This window comes from Condylura cristata, unplaced genomic scaffold (assembly GCF_000260355.1).
Source record: "Condylura cristata isolate star-nosed mole 26May11 unplaced genomic scaffold, ConCri1.0 scaffold00014, whole genome shotgun sequence".
NCBI lineage: Eukaryota > Metazoa > Chordata > Mammalia > Eulipotyphla > Talpidae > Condylura > Condylura cristata.
The window spans coordinates 7,282,949-7,301,192 of NW_004567115.1; the positions used below are offsets into that span (position 1 = coordinate 7,282,949).

The following is an 18,244-nucleotide window of genomic DNA, read 5'->3' on the forward strand; positions in this document are numbered from 1 at the left end:
GTAACTAAAGCCCCAGAAAAGAGGAAAAAATAAAGAAAAGTAAAGAATAAAGGAAGAGATAAATGCTTGGAATTTTTCAAATGGGTGAAAAACAGAGACAGATTTAGAACACCTTTGAACATTCAACTAGGATAAATAAAAAGAAAACCACACATAGGCAAGGCATAATAGTTTTTTAAAAAGAAGACAGGGAAAACCTCTAGAAGCAAAAAAAAAAAAAAAAGACACCTAACGTAACAACACTCAGACAAGTAATTATGTTTAATGATAAATGTGATGTAATTTGTTCCATAAATGCTTTATGATTCAATGTCCTATAAAAGACAAAATAGTAGATCTTTTACACACTTCAGGAAATGTTATAAGGTTAGATATTTGATACTGTATTATGTTGCTTTTTTAAAATTGTTATTTATTTATTCGTACAGAACTGGGGTACAAGCCAGAGATGCAGAGGGTGAGAGGATTCACCAGAGACAGATTTGGGTGTAGAACAGGCAGATCGAGGAAGTACACTGCTGAGGGGAGCAGTGGGCGGGCCAGGAGAGGTCTGCCTCACCACATGGATCTCCTTCAGGGCATGCAGGGATCAAACTCAAGCGGAAGTGGCTTAAGCTCCTTAGTGCTGTGCTTTAACCCGCTGTGCCACCAGAGAGGGCCCACTGTATTATGTTTTAAACTAAATTCTCACAAGGCATTATTCTATATACATTCCAATTTGATTATATAAAGCTAACATATGCAATTACTTCACATTAACTGTAGGCAGTATATTTAGGAATATATTACTTGGAACTGAAGATATAATATTTTATATTCTAACTATTTCATATTATTTCAAAATTTTCATAGAAAAATCTGATCATTTGATCTTTTTTTAAAGATTTATCTTATTTATTTATGCATACAAGAACTGGGGTGTAGACCAGAGGTGTTGGGGGTGAGAGGATTCACCTGTTCTGGGGAGCAGAACAGGTGGATCTACTGAAATACACTGCTATGAGGGGCTAGTTGGTGAGACAGGAGAAGTTGCTGTGCCACGTGGGCCAGCTCCCTGGCCAAATATCTAATAGCTTGATAGTGCTGAGACTTAATTAACTCCTTGCGCCACCAGGGAGGCCCTACTTGTACTATATATATTCTTAGTGCCATAAAAGCTGTCACATAAATTTCTACATACATATGATCATAGGCAAAGAGGCAAAACACAATGCATACATTTAACCTCAAGTCTAAGTATTTTATTAGTTTTCATCACAAAACACTAAATTCAATAATCAATCCACAAAAAAAGAATTCAATCTGTTTCAACTGACAGCTGGTCAAGTTTTCTTTGCATGAGGAACAAGAAATTCCAATTTCTAGATTTCCAACAAGTGTTTTCATATACAGCAGTAAACCTGTAAATACTTGACTCTCATATGAAAAACAAAATGAATGTTTACTTAATTCTCTTAATTAAGGTCAGATTTATTTTCTCCTTAAAGTATTACCATGAAATGTTCATATCTTTCTAATTCCATTACAAATAAAGTTTTTAAAAATCAATCTACAACAATGAAATATACCTTTACACTGTATCTCAGTCACATGAAAAAAAATATGGCTGAGAAAACTGAGAAACACACACAGAAAAATGAAACTAAACTAAGCCACTCTCTCACACCATATGCAGAAGTTAAGTCAAAGTGTATTTAAAAGGCATAATTAAGACTGAAACAATAAAATATGTAGAAGAAAACATAGGCAAAATACTCTATAACACTGCCTTTAAGGTTGTCTTTGAGAACTTGATTCCAACAGCAAGGAAAACAAAAGCAAAAATAAATGAATAGGACTAAATCAATCTATAAAGTTTCTGTACAGTGAAAGAAATTATCATTAAATGAAAAGACACTACTGAATGAAAGAAAATATTCATACATAATATATCAGACAAGGGTAAATATTTAAGATCTACAAAGAATTCATAATATTAACAAACAAAGAATTCAGTAAAAAAAAATGGATAGAAGAGCTAAAAAGACACTTTTCCAAAGACATACAGATGACAAATAGGCACATGAAAAAATGTTCAAATTATTTATCGTCAAGGGAATGCAAATCAAAACCATAATGAAATACCACCTCACTTCAGTGAGAGTGGCCCAAATCACAAAATAAAACAGAAACAGAAACATGTTAGGAAGGAGCATGCAGAGAAAAAGGAACCATGGTACACTGTTGGTAGGAATGCAGACTGGTCCAGTTGCTATGGCAGAGAGTAAGGAGGTTCTTCCAAACACTAAAAATACTTACGTTGAACAGTAATTTCACTCCTAAACATCTATCCAAATAACACAAAATCACTAGTTCAAAGGGATATATAGATTGCTATGTTCACTGCAGCACTATTTACAATAGCTAAGTTATGGAAAAAACCTAAACATCCACTAGCACAGCAGATTAAAAAGATGTGGTATATATACACAGTGGGATACTACTCAGCTATTTAAAATGAACCCTTACAATTTGTGACAATGTGGTTGGTACTGGAGGGGATTATGCTAAGTGAAGCAAAAAAGGGAGAAATACAAATACTTGATGTTTTCATGTATTTGTGGAATACAGAGGGGAAGAAAGGAATTGATAAAACGAATCTAAAACCACCATTAGAATGAGGCTAGGTTGGGAAGGGTTGAGAGTAGCTACAAAGTGTGTGTGTGTATGGGGGTGGGGGGAGACTATGGCCTAGGATGAAGGACTATGGGTGCTTTGATGGTGAAGATGGGGTAGAAACAAACATCTGAGGTGTGAGCCTATTCACCTAATCATATACAGTGTTCTAAAACAATGTTACCACAATAAAGAAAAAATGAACTAAAAAATGTTTCTAAAAATCGTGTATGTATTAGCTATAATCACTGCTAGTTTTTAAATGCTTGTTTAAATAAGTATGACAGAAGCCACACTTAAAAAAAAAAAAACTATGAAACAATCAATAAGTTCACCCAGAAATTCAAGATAAGCTTGTTGGTAAAGACTTATTAACTAAGTAATTACATCAAAAGGATGTGACTGACAGCATATCTGGATTTACTGCTTGTACAAGTTATGTGAGGCAAACACCCTTAATTAACAAGAATACCAACTTCTAATGAAATTTGGTTTGAACCAGTCTTTAAAAAAGGCATGTGCTTTATCACAGTACCCAATAAAAAAGAGAGGAAAAAATACATAGCTTATAGTGAGTTTTGGGATCAAAAAGCTAAAAGTATGGCCACTAAAAGAGGATCTACAGAGAGAGACACCTTGCTGGTATTAGTCATTTTAATTTCACTTAAGTGGCAAAGAATATGAGAAAGAACAGCAAGTAAAGTAAGAACATAATGAAAACCAGAAACTAGGGGTGGGGGTGGTTTACAGTATCAAAAGCTACTAAAAGATAATGGGGACTGAAAAATGTCCATTAGACTTAATGAAACAGTTTAACATCTGAGAGAGTTGTCTTCTCCTTCTGACCCATGATGGGGTCTAAAGGGATTAGAGTAGGTTGAGAAGAGAATGGTTCAATCCAGGATGAAATCTACAAAAACAGTTAAAAATAAAGAAAAAGCAAGAAGAGAAAAATTAGAAAAAGTAAGTACTGCAAGAATTTATGAAACAGTATTAATGATAACGACTTTTGGAAACTAAAACAATAAATGTGACTTTAGACAAATTAAAGATCTAGGACATCATTCAAGGTAAGAAGTTAAGTGTCCTTAACAATTCTTTGACTCTTTTGTTATAAGATCCATTTTACTGTTAGAATCTTTCAATCTTAGGGTTTCATTATACTCTGCATATTATTTCCCTAGAGTTCAGAAATGAAGAGATATCCTATATAACTAAGTTTTCACTTCACAGATGTAATTCTGAAGACAGTAACAATAATGCCAGTGATAGAGCTAGAAGTCAAATATTTCCTTCTGTGAAGTATTTATACCCATCATTTTTTCTATTCAAATTCTTTCTTCAAGAACATACCTTCCCAAAACCTAGAAATAAGCTACAGTGATTTTATTCACAATCTTATCAAATTAGTCTACAGTGGACATAATGACACAAGTTTGACCAAATTGTCTGACTTGGGATAGAGACTGAGTCAGATTATGTATACAAAAAGACTAACATCACGTATTTTAAGCTATATATGAGATCACAGTGGATTTACACAGAGAGGCAAAAATAGAGATACCTAGTCTCATAAGACATCAAAAAGAATACAACAGAATCTCATCATTAAATCGTATTTTATTGTTTCACTTTTATTTTACAAAGTGAACAGTCATTAAAATGAGAGGGCAAGACAAATGAATCGGTGAGACTCAGTTCCTATAGGTCTCTAGTGATACCTACTTCTGCAGAGTGGTAGACTGTAACTTTAAAGATTCAGTAGATATTTCTTGTTCACAATGGCCTCACATGCAGGTCAATTATTTAATACAGTAGTCAACTAAAAACAAATCACACACCCAATATTTTAAAGTACTCTGAGAAATTAAAGCCTTTTCAAATATAATTTTGATTAACTGTCTAGTCTGTTGTTGTAAGAAACTGACTTCCACTTATGATGAAACTTTTCCACAAATGCCTGTTAACTTTCTCTCTAGCTATTCTGAACTTCTTGGAATTAAATACTCTAAGATGTTGCCTAGGAACTTTCTAATGCCCCCTTCCTATTTATTTAAGGTAATCTGAATAGACTTCTTTCCCTTATATTGAAATGTTCTCTAAGTGATAATCTTAATAATTTCCTTTGAAGTCTTTTTATGACCAACAGTACAGAAAAGTAAAACACAGTAAAGCACTGTAGTTAGGAGTTTTACAATAATCCAAACAGATCTCTACTGACATCATGATCTCATCTCTAAGGAGCTTTATTACTTTGGTGACATCGCTAACTTCTCTGAGTCCATTTTCCTCATTTGTAATACTCTTCTGAGGACTAAATGATACCATGTATATTAAGCACTTATTACTGTGATTGGTATATACTGCTGTAATTCCTAGAAGTAATTATTAGAGGATGAGTTCCTTCAAAATTCTGTCTCACAACTTTCTTCTATGGCTTCATCAACTGTTCATATTTTTTTTTTTATAAAACTAATGCAAGTGAACAAACTTACTAACAAAATAAGATTTGTGTGAATCACACCTGCTTTTCCATCTTTCTTAGGTTTACAAACTTAATTCAGATCAGATCTGGGGCCAAACAACAAAATTCTCAATGGTACAATACTAACCTGAAAAATGGTGTACATCTCTTGCACCCCCAAAGTACTCTTTCTTCTAAACTTTATTTTAGTGAGTAGACCTTACTAATTAATTAATATCATTTAAGACAAAATAGCTATATAGGTCAAAAATTCAGTCATCAAAATAAAAATCATAGCAAAAAAAAAAAGCTGACATAAACTAAGTAAATCCAGAATGTTCGTGTTTAGAGATGCTTTAAAATACCATCAAATGAAAGTATGATACCCAATTCTGATAACTAATACCATCTCTAAGAATTATAAAAAGAATATGCTACATAGATTTTTACTATTTGAGTGCTCAGCCCTTAAATCCTCTAGCAAATTTATACTGACCATAACAAAGGACTTTAATAAGCTACCTTTAAAAAAAAAAAATCTCTTCTTGCTTTTTGTTTAAATTATTAAAAAGAAAATCTGGTACTTTAAAATTTTCCTATCTTCCTTTTGGTAAAGGCATATTAGAGAAATGGTTGCCTAACAGGCAATATTTTACATTTGTACAACATTTCAGGTTTCAAAGTACACTTAAAGGTATTTCACTAAATTCTCACAAAGTTCTAAGTCAAACAAAGTAATCAAATTCAAGGCCAGTAAAGTAATATATAAAAATCAGGATCTAAATTTTCTAACTTCTAGTTTAAAACTCTGTACTTCATCAAAATGCCTCTGATCAGCTCATTTACTACACTGTGTAACTGGGTTCTGAATAACAGTTATCAAATGGAGAGAAAATATAAAATGGGTTAGAATGAGTAAAACAGGAAAAGTTTCAATTATATTATGTAGGTAAAATGGGCCTTAGAGAATTTATCAAAGAGAATGCTTGAGAGGTTATGAGGAAATAGTCATAGGCACTCGTTTTGCAAATATCTGTGGGTGTGTGTGCACTTTCTTCTCTTCTTAAACTTCTGTTTGAGTTACAATGGCAAATTATAACTTCATTTAGAAAGAAAGAATTCTACTTGTAGTTGTGTCCTTGAGAAATGGTTTTACAATCCTTACCTATTTTTTAAATAAATAAAAAAAAATCTAAAAAGAAGATTCCCTTTGGCGAGAAAGAACAATTTCTAAGCACAACTCAGAAACAAATAGAAACTTAAGCTACATAGTAAATACATGTTCAGTCACACACAGAATCTGTAAGAATTTGGCAATCAGAAAGAAGAGCTTTATAAAGGGTAACAATGCTCTTTTAAATAAAAAGAAAAGTGAGTAACAGGAAGGGAGGGTGTGGGAATGAAGGTTCTGTAGTTGTGGGCTCAGACATGGTTTGAATGAATAAGATTTTCCCAAGTCTAGTTTATTAGAGAGTAAACAGAGTACCCTGATGAGAGCAGACAAAAATCCCAGGATTCTAGGGAATCTTCTCCAAAATAAGAGTTAATAAAACAAAACACTTTTTCCCTTAAAGCCTTGCCCTCACCTAAAAAACAATAATTTGCTACTATGAAAATTAGCAAAAAGAAAAACAAGTGCCCTCTAATAAATATAACCTCTCATATATGTGAGCACACACATATATTACTCTTTAATATAGCAAAGACATTTTTTTCCAGCTACGTATTATCTAAAGCTGTATAATATTTAAAATAATTAAAATTTTAAATAAGATATAAGCTCTAGCTACCTGGATTAATATAGTTATTCTGCTTTCACCCATTGTCTGTGTGTGACAGTTGCTAATATCACCTAGAACTTAATATTTACCTGAACCTCTGAATTGCAATCAACAGGCTGTAGTGAAAACCAAGTTTCTTTGCCACTGTGGTTACACAAGTCTTCTTTTTTAATGGCTACTTTTCCTATAGGAAATAAATAAAACAGTATAAGGAAAGATATTTTATAATATCATAGCACTGTTATATGTAATATGTTGTAGAAAATGTTGAAATAATTTGTAGCTGCTGACATTTAAAAACCTGCTTTTACAACCATTTTTCTATGTTCTAAAGAATGACAAAGAGATTCATTTCCCCTTGGCAGAATCTTCTATGGGTGATTCTGAATCAGGAGATTAGACAAAACTCGGTTTAAATGTAACCGCACTTTTAAAATACTTATCCAGATTCACATTTTTATTCAAAGTATATTCAGTGTCAACTTACAATAATAATGCAAACTAACTGTTACAATTCTTTAAGACTATGAATAAACCATATGTTCTGAGCAGATATTTGCATTTAAGAGTCCATGCGTTCCAGTTAAGAGAGAAAAGGTAAAACAGCAAGCATCACTAATAATATTGAAAACTGATCTGAAAATTATGGGCTATTAAAACCACTATTTTATTTCAGTTTTGCTTTTACCCAACCACTGCAAATGCTGTTTATCGCTGCTTCAATGCATATGGAAAAAAAAAAGGGGGCAGTTCTCTGAAGTTTCCATCTCTCAGAGTACGATACAGTACAATGAACAAAGTAGTCAGAGAGGAAGAAACAGAAATGTTCTTATTATAATGAAGTATTTGCCATGTTGGTACAAAGCATTTCCTTCCTCAATTCAAGTTTTAAGAAGTAGACACAGTTTTGCATATGACTGACAATTTAATCCAAGAATCCACACAAAAGTTTCAACAAAGAATACATATCAAAAAACAGCTTTATAATTTCAAACAAGAATTCTAAGTGCCCTAATTATACTTTATACCCTTTTATTTATAAACAACCTCAATCTTTCAGTTCAACATTTGAAAATTTTTAAGAAAACAGCAAAGAAAATTTTCTGTCACCATAAATTCTTTTTTGTATATCAAATGGAAAGGCAGACAAGAAAAACAAAGCTATCTTTAAAATTTTAAATGGAAAAGACAGTGACAGTCATTCATAACTCTGTAATATAAAACTGTAAAGTGTCTATAGAGTATGTGAATTATACCTCAATATAATTGTGATTTTAAAAACCCATATTAAAATTTGATAAAATTATCTTATTGTTCATTAATTAGAACTCAAACTACAAAGACTAACTATATATGTATAATTTTAAAGAAAATATTAAAATACAGATACACATACATTTTCATTACAACAGCAGTTGTATTAAAATACAATCCAAAATAAGAACTACTGAACTGTTATCTGTTAACATGTAAACCCTACAACATGTAAAATTTATAAACTGGAGAAGCTCTATTACAGTGCTTCATGCCAGAAATGTTCCAGGGAGGGGCCCAGCTATTTTACCCACCATCTAGTGAAAACCCTGAGTAGTGGGAGAGAGAGACTGTAGCCAAACAGAAGTCTTACTTACAATAGAGAAAACCCCAAAGCAAACAAATGAGGAGAAGAGAAATAGAAATGGTCAAGCAATTCCTTAGGGGACAACACCACGGAAAGCTATAGACCTAGAGCAGTTTTTCTTTCTATCATATAAAGAATTTAAGACTGCCATAATTAAGAAAACCAAAGAATCAGAACAATACAAAGAAAATTCATAAAAAGATGTATGAGAAAACTCAGAAAAGGTAAAGAATGCTATGAGAAACACAATCAGTAAACAGAAGATTGAGGTCAAAACTTAAGAAAATAACAGAACTGTCAGATGTAAAAAGATCAATGGAGGATGTAGAAAACACTGGAGAAAGTCATGGAAAGGAGTAGTCCAAATGGATGAATGCATCAATAATCTCAAAGATGCAGATATGAAAAGAACCGAGATAGAACAAGAGATACACAAAGGAAAAAGAATGAAGAACACCTCAAGAATTATCTGAGATCATGAAGAAAGGAAATAAAAGAATCAGTAATCTGAGAAAGAAGGGAGCTGAAAAACTAAAGAAATAATTGAGGAACATTTTCCAAATTTGAAGAAGGAAATGAACATACATACAATAAGCTAAAAGGGTACTAAACTACCTAAATAAAAGGAGACCTGTAGCAAGACATACAGTAATAAAGCTTCCAAACGTTCAAGACAAAGAAAAAAATAATGAAGCTGACAAAGGGAAAGAAATGGATAATCTGTAAAGGAACACTGATTAGGCTAACACCAGATTTTTCTGATGAAACACTATAGGCAAGAAAAGAATGAGTATTATCAAAATACTCCAAGACAAAAAAAAAAAAAAATATGCCAGCAAAGATTACTTTGCAACAAAGATTTACCTACAAAACTCTCCTTAAGTGTGTGAGGAATAAGCACTATAAAGGGGGTGTATATAGCAATATAGGCCTACTTCAAGAACTCAAGGAAACAACCTAACCTCTCATCTCCAGGAACTAGAAAAACAACAAAAAAACCCAAAGCCAGTAGAAAGAATGAAATAATAAAAATTAAAGCAGAAATAAGTGAAACAGAAGTCAAAAGATAGCCCAAAAGATCAATGAAACCGAAAGCTGATTCTCTGAAAAAATAAATAGAATAGGCAAACCTCTGGCTAGGTTCACAAAGAAAAAGAGGGTGAAAACTCAAATAAAAAGGGTCATAAATAAAAGAGGAAAAATTACAACAGACGCAACAGAAATCCAGAGGATAACAAGAAATCCTAGAAGTATTCTCTCCTTCTATTTTATATTGCATATATCCAAAGTACTCATTGTTCTGAACGATTTGAATGATTCCTGTCTTCCAAAAAAGAAACCCTTCTGTGACTAGTTGTATAAGTAATCCATTTTAAATTGCAAAAGAAGTATACTTTTATTGCCAGCTTTTATTTTATCAAGTTCCTTTTACTGTGTCTGCTTTGACTAAGATTTAGTTGAATGAGACTAGTTAGCCTGAAGAAGCAGGGAAAAGCACAAGAAGCCAAGTCAGAAAATTTATATAAAAACAATCAAGAAAAATACTTGAAGTCATCAGGTATTAGGATACCTACAACATGTTTGGCACTTTATTAGGCAATATAAATGAAAAATAAATATGTCACCATTCCTATGAAGACTGGGTAGAGAGGTAGAAGAAACTGAATAAATGAAGAGAGTAAGGTGGAAGATAAACTGGAAGGAAATGAGGAGGAGGACAACTTCCTGAAATACAAATAAACCAAAAAATTCTGATCATTGTTGTTTTGAGCTCTCCTTAAACTAATCAGATGGCAGGTATTAACTGTGAAAGAGCATTACACTGGGGGAAAAAGCCAATTTTTACCAAACATCTAACCAGTCACATATTTTTTACGTATTTTCTGTGTAACAATCATGTGTACAAAGGATATATAATTACCATCTTATAGATGAGGAAAGTTGAAAGACATTTAAAAACCTATCAACTGATAAGTATTAAAGTCATATTTTGAAACCCAGGTCCATGTTTCTTCTACACAAACATGAACTCCAGAGTCTGGTGCCAATTCTCCTCTGTACTAGAAGAAACTTTCAGCTCTAATGATCTTAAAAATCTATTGTGTGTCTCTAATGGTCCCCAAGATTGTTTTAGTTAAGTGTTTGCTGTTTTAAACAAAGTCAACTAATTTCACTAGCCATGAAGTCACCAACTCAAAAAAAAAAAAAAAAATCACACCCAGGAACAAGTTACCCAACCCTTGTGACAGTACTATTTCATTTCCTTTCTATTCTGACAAGCTCATAAAAAGAGTTTAGACTCAATGTGTACACACCTACCCACATACCCACACCATATGCTGTATTAGTTTTTTACAGTGACACAAAGAAACACAAAAAAGTAAGTGAAGGAAATGTGGGCATAGAAACCAACTTTGTTGACCCATAAGTGAATAAAAAAGTATTCTAAGCTTTCCAGCATTGCATCTAAGCAGCATTTTCTTGCCATCTGTAAATCCTATGTTATATTTGGGTCCTATTTTTAGACGTATCTTAGAAATTTCATCTTCTTAGTCCTGTTTCCACATGAATACCAGTAGACATCACTAAAAAAGTAGATAAAAGCAATCCTACGAATGCTAACTATTCAAGATGAATGGGACCAGAGGACTAAATACATTATGGCAGAGTAAACAATACAAATTCAGTTAATGGTAACATTTTCACACATTAGTGTCTGGGATTTAGCTGGATACACTTTGATCTCTGGTAACAAGAATGGGATATTAATGATTTCCAATAAATCATGTTTTCTTGGTCAATTACATTGTGAGGTTACATCCAACACTGAATAGAGTCTATGCATATCATTTGCTTTTGCCAGTGAGAAACTAGCAAATGTGATGAAAGCAGAGAGTTAATAAACACCTGTGCAACAGAACTTACTCTCCTGGAAACCTGGAGAAGAAGGCTGAGATAATAATACCATTCACCAGGCTGTATTAGTTAGATGAGTCTTTCAGATTATATATTACAGATAATAAATGTAGATCCAAAATGATCATTTGTAACCCCAGGTAATACTGACAGAGGCTGACAGAAGAACCACAAGGTTGAGCCTGGCCCAAAATGACATCTTGTAGGATCTTGAGACAATAATATGGCTGCTGAATGAAGCCACTAAATAGTGGGATGGCTTATAATGTAGCAATAGATAAGTAACATAGTTCCTATGCAAACTGATACCAAAGTGTAGTCTTAGGCAATTTCTTTTAAGATTTATTTATTTATGCATATAAGAACTGGGGTACAGGCCAGAAGTGCAGGGATCAGAGGATTCAGAGACAGAGTAGGGAGCAGAACAGGCAGATCTACTGAAATATACTGCTGAGGGGAACAGTGAGCGGTAAGAAGAGATCTGTCATGCCATGTGGGTCACCTCCCTGGCCCTGGATCGAATTCACAGTGATGCACTTTAATCCCTTGCACCACCAGGGAGGCCCAACTTAGGCAAGTTTTAAACAATAGGTTTGACTTTCTGAAAGTTAAATGCTAGCAAATACGACAATTCAGAGTTGGAAAAGATGTTATCTTAAACCTAGCTTTCTTGTATAGATGAGTTAGGTCTAAGGATGTAATGTGGCTTAAGGTCACATAGTGAAGAGTCATAACTAAACTTAGGTCTCTAATATCCTAGAGAGATCCTCCAAGTTCGTTCTGAACCAAGGGGAAAGAAAAAAAAGATTATCTTACATCTTGTAAGATATCCATCATTTTAGTATTTTGAGCCTAGATTTCCCTGAAAACTAACATAACTAGAAAATAGACATTTAGAGGTAAAATACACTTTTGTTAACAGCATGAGATCCTCATTGTAAAGTTTGTTTTTTGTTTGTAAAAACAGACACTATGCTTTAAAATAACATATTATAACAGTTAAAGACTCAAAGACTAATTTTACTATTTCCTATTTTCTTGTAGCCTGGTTCCTAGGTGTCAAATTGAGTTTTTGTACCAACTCTTCCTCACAAATAAAAGTTCTTAATATAAAAAACTAAGCCCATACTGATAAGTTATTACTTCTGGGAAGGTGAATGGAGGTTGTGAGTGGTCTAAATTAGCAGGTCATTTGCAATATAATTCAATATTTTAAATCTACATTTATTATCTGCAATATAATTCAAATTTTTTTAAGAAAAATGTCCACATATTACTTTTACAACTAAAACTAAACACCAAGTTCTTAAAGTTCTCTTAGATCTCCTTAAATTTGAAAGATGGGTCTTTCAACATTAGTTTTTACTTTAAAAATAAACCAAAAAAGCCTACTTTTGGAAATCATAATTTAGAACCTCTACTAAAAGCCTTTCAAAAGACATTATATGAAGACTATAATATTCCTGGTAAACAAACTGAAAAATAAAAAACATTTTCTTAGAAAGATATAAAAGTCAAAGTTACACCTTCTTTTCAAGGGTCACTAATAATTACCAACAGTTCTTCCTTGTTTCTCTCTCTGGCTGTTGACATAAGACCTGCCTTCTGCCATATTAATCTCTCCTATCTCTCATCTTATCTTCCTGATATACCTAACCAATCTGAAGCCTCCCAGAAGCCTTTATTTTCCCCAGCAATCCTTCTTATCTGCTCCACAGCAATTTCCTACATTCAGCAGACCCTTCAAGTATTACTTAATGCTAATGACGCTTAAATCCACATCCCCAGATTTTTTTCTTTCAGCTTCAGATCAGTATTCCCAACGGTCAATCCATGGAGACGCCCCCCAGTTAATACAAGCAGTAATACAAATTTGACTTGTTTGAATGCCAAGTCTGCCTTCCTCCCCACTCCACTACTTAAAATGCTCCTGCTGTTTTTCCTGCAAATAACAGCCATAAAAACTAGACCTTTTTTTAAATGTATTAATTTATATATATTTTACATCATTGTTCACTTTTTTACAATATGCTTTCTCCTCTCAGTTGTAGTCCCCCTAGAATTCCCACCACCAATTTCCCCTGTGCACCATCTCCCTCCCCTTCTCCTGCAGAATGTCTCCAATTTATAGTTGCTTGTTAATTTTGTTTTATTCATTTATTAATATTACTTTTCCTGATCCCTTAGTTGGTTCCCCTATATTCCTCCTATAAGTGAAACCATCTGATATGTTTTATTTTTCCTTCTGACTTATTTCTCTGAGCATAATCCCTTCCAGCTCCTTCCAAGTTGCTGTGAATGGCATGAGTTTATCTTTTTTCACTGCTGGATAGTATTCCATTGTGTATATATACCACATCTTCCTGATCCAGTCATCTATTTGGGGGTATTTGGCTGGGAAAAAAGACTATTTTTAACCTTTCTCACTTTCCCTTAATCCCCTGAAGTCCCCAAATTCTAGTTGAAGATACCTCTAAATCATATTCCCTCACCTATACTTCATTGGTATTATCCTACTTATTTGATAACAGCCTCTTATTGTTCTTTCTGCCTTTAATCTCTCACTAGTCTAAACCATAAACTATAGATCACATATTTAAAGCAAATATGTATCTATACTTTAAGATGTATATATATTAAGTTACATATAATAATATCATTACATATAATGATATATACACTTTATATATGTATTGAATCTGTATTTTTGAAGTTACAGTTACAGACAAGAGGAAGTTGTTAAACTATAAAAGTACTATATATGCATATATAATTCTATATAACTTTTAAAAGTTCCTCATTCTTACAAGATTCAATACTACAATCTACAGGATAAAGTCCAAATTGCCCAGCACAGCTTTAGAATACATCACAACTTGACTTTAACTTTATTCCCAGCTTCACCTCCTACCACCATCCTCCAAAGTAATCTATACACATGCACCAACAGATAAACCACAAACATGATTCACTTTTTCTCCTGTGCTTCTGCCAACAGCTATCATTTTGAAACTTCCTTTTCCTATCTTGATAGTTCTTGTTAATCCTCCACTAAACAAAATGAATTCTCCTCCTTTCTGTGCTCCCAGATACTCTATTCATACCACTGGCACAGATCTTATATTATGTTGGCAGTGGAGTACAAGTGTGCTTCTCTGAAAGGCTGTGGGTAGCCTGAGCCTTAATATTCTAATACTCTGTCATACATACATGCTGCTTAATTGAATTGTGGATGGCTCTAAGGAATGATCCAAAACTAAGGGTTTGCTAGAAACAGAAAAGCCTGCATATAAAGAAGGCTGAAGAAGAAACACAACTAGGAAATAAAATGTTACTAAAATGTCTTTTCCTTGGCTTTCAACAAGTTGAATGAACAGTCAAGAGAGTCCAATGTGACATAAAGGTAGATGAGAAATGAAAACTAAGAAAATGCCTTCTGTGACAGTGAAAAAATATTTCTTGTATATGTAGCTGACAAAACTTATTAACACATTTAACAAAAAGGATGTAGATGAATAAAAGAACTCCAACCAAAATAAAAATGAGCAAAAGAATGCAAATTTATTCACAGAATAAAAAAGGAAAACACTAGTCAATATACAAAAAGTTACTGAAATTCACTGATTATCAGAATACATCTACAATACAATCCAGCAACCCTTCTTCTAGGTGTCTCACCCAAGAACACAAAACCCTAATTTGAAGAGCTATATGAAACCCTGTGCTCAGTTAGCAGTATTGATTATAGCCAAGCTATGGAAATAACCTACATGCCCAATAGCAAATGAGTAGATAAAGATGTGCATATCTATACAATGGGTTACTTAGCTACAAAAAAAGGTGAAATCTTGCCATTTGAGACAATATGAATAGAACTGAAAGAGATTGTTTAGTAAAATAAGTCAGGAGAAAGAAATACCAGATGATTTTACTTATATGTGAAATATAAAAAACAAAGGGACAGAAAAAAACAAGTCAAAAACACATTAGAAAAAAATATGACTGTAGAACTTCAGCTATCAAAAATGGAAGATACAAGTTGGGCACAAAAGAAGAATTGTGTTCAGTAGATTATGGTGAAAGATTTTTGGCAGTGGGTGGATATTCTGTAAATTACATATAGAGAGGTACAAACCTGCACCCTTCTAAACATGTAGAGCTGTAAATCAATATTACCTCAATAAAAATTAAAAAAAAGAAAAGAAAAGCTAGAAAATATTTTTGATGTAGAAAATCTGAATTCATTCATATCCAAGAATGACTAGATAATACTGAAATGATTATCTCTATATTACATGTGGGGAAATGTAAACAGTACAGTATTTCTGGGGGCTGACATAAAAATGTGTAAATAAGAAGTGTGTGTGTATGTATTTAATGCCCTTTAACTCAGTATTTTTATTTCTAGGAATTTTTGTGTGAAATGACACACAAAAATTTATGCAAATAAACTTACAACATTAGCAATACTCTTTAAAGTATCAAAAATCTGGAAAAGTTTTTAATGAAGTAGTTAAAATAATAGTTTCTATAAAGAATATTATATAATAGGTATTTTTGAAAATAATAACATGGGGAAAGGATCATCACATGCTATTATCTGGAAAAGATAAAAATTGAAGTCCATTCACTATGGACATGTAAAGTACATGTTTTTCAATTGAAGAATGTACTGTCTTCAAAAGTCTACTTATTTGTTCTAAAATGACTTTGGTAAACCTCAAAAAAGGATTGTCTGAAAAATGCAGAAGTCATGTATTACAGAGATGTGATTAAAAGAAATGTGATTAAAAGTAGAAGAAAGAGGCCCTCCCTGGTGGCACAGCGGGTTAAGGCACAGCACAAGGGGGCTTGGGCCGCTTCCACATGAGTTCGATTCCCGCCTGCCCTGGAGGAGATCCACATGGCGAGGCAGACCTCTCCTGACCCGCCGGCTGCTCCCCTCAGCAGTGTACTTCATCGATCTGCCTGTTCTGTACCCCACTCTGTCTCTGGTGAATCCTCTCGCCCTCCGCATCTCTGGCCTATCCCCCAGTTCTATACGAATAAATAAATAAATCTTTAAAAAAAACTGTTAAAAAAAAAGTAGAAGAAAGATACAGGCTATTTGTTAAGACGTTCACTAGCAAAAGGAGAAAAGAATTAGATAGTTCAGAGGTCAAAATCAAAACTTAGTTATATATGAGACTTGGCCGTATTTCAAATCAAGTGAGATAAATATGAAATTAGGACAGTGAAAGAAGGAAAAAAGATACATGAAAGTTTATAGACCTCTACTATATCACAATAGAAAGACAATGGTACAATGTCCATGAAAATGACACATCTATGGCTAGCTAGCTTTGTTTATGTCCACAGATCATACCCCAGTCTCAAACAGTTTTTGAAGAAATAGTGCTAGGCCCTCCCTGGTGGCGCAACGGGTTAAAGCACAGCACTATGAAGCTATCTGAAGCCACTGCAGCACAAGTTCAATCCCTGACCAGGGAGGTGACCTACATGGCACAGGAGACCTCTCCTGTCCTGACCTGCTCTCCTCAGCAGTGTATTTCAGTAGATCTGCCTATTCTGCTCCCTACTCTGTCTCTGGTAAATTCTCTTACCCCTGTACCTCTGACCTGTACCCCAGTTCTTGTATGCATAAGTAAACTAGTCTTTAAAAAAAAAGAAATAGTGTTACTGGTCACCAATAAAACCAGCAAGAAAACATATGATTAAATTAAATGAATTATTACTTCTATTGATTTTTTAAAAGATGTTCTTTGGGGCAGGTCAATAATGTGATGTTTGCTTAAAATATTCTTTTAACCACTTAACAAATAGTTACATCTACTAAATGTAAGGCACCCATTGTAGTCCCTGCCCTCAAAATATCATACTCAGCTAGAGAATATAGATATCAAACAACAAACTAAGGAACAAGCATAATGAGTACTACAGAAAGGACTAATCAGGTACTACTGAAACACATGATGCCATGACGAGGGCCACTTTTGACACTTCCCTAAGGTGAGCATATAAATAAAAACCTAAACCACAAATGAACATGTAATCTAGAGAAAATAAGTGCTGAACATATATTATTCTGTTGTCTTCAACTTTCATATTTAGGGAAAGAATGAATACAAGAACTGGTGTGGTGATTAAAGATAATTATGAATAGTACATACCTATACGAAGGTCTCTTTGTAAAACATTCTTATCATAAACGTAGAAAGACAAATACTGGAAAGCTCTTGGAATCTCAAAGTAAAATTCTTCACTGAAAAATGGACTGGAGAAAAAAGGGGACAATGTATTAAATTTAGATTCAATAGTGTCTATAATATCATTTTAATAAAACAAAGGCTAAAGTACCAGAGAGAGTAGCTTTAAAGGCCCCTCCAATTGCCCCTCTATGCTGCTTCAATTAAACACTATAAAAATCAAGCTGAACTCTAGGAGGAACTCAAGTGTTAGGTTGAGCTCCAACTAAATAGTTTCTCAGGAGATTGAGAAATGAAAAGCTGAGGACAGTGCAATTCACACCAACAATGTGTCAGACATAAGTAAGGCTGTATTAATTACAATACACAATACTTAAAACGGGCACTGATACATAAAATGTTACTTTAAAAGTATATATATAAATTAACATTTTTAATAAACTTTAGTATAAATTACATATACTGAAATCCAATTTAAAGTAGAGGTTAATGACTTTTTAAAAAGATTTATTTATTTATGCATACAGAACTGGGGGACAGGCCAGAGGTGTGGGGGGTGAGAGCATTCATCACACAGAGCGGTGAGTAGAAAAGGCCGACA

The 18,244-nt window shown here is 33.4% G+C and overlaps 1 protein-coding gene across 6 annotated transcripts in view; it reads right to left on the reverse strand.

Annotated features, from left to right (window-relative positions):
• RASA2 (RAS p21 protein activator 2) overlaps positions 1-18,244 on the reverse strand; it is a 106,401-nt gene that overhangs the window by 61,490 nt on the left and 26,667 nt on the right. For all 6 annotated transcript variants that reach the window (XM_004682149.2, XM_012724921.1, XM_012724922.1 and 3 more), the window contains exons 3-4: positions 17,608-17,711; positions 6,990-7,084 (exon numbers count right to left, since the gene is read on the reverse strand). In XM_004682149.2, coding sequence (XP_004682206.1) covers positions 6,990-7,084; positions 17,608-17,711 — 199 coding nt within the window. The remainder of the gene's footprint in view (positions 1-6,989; positions 7,085-17,607; positions 17,712-18,244) is intronic.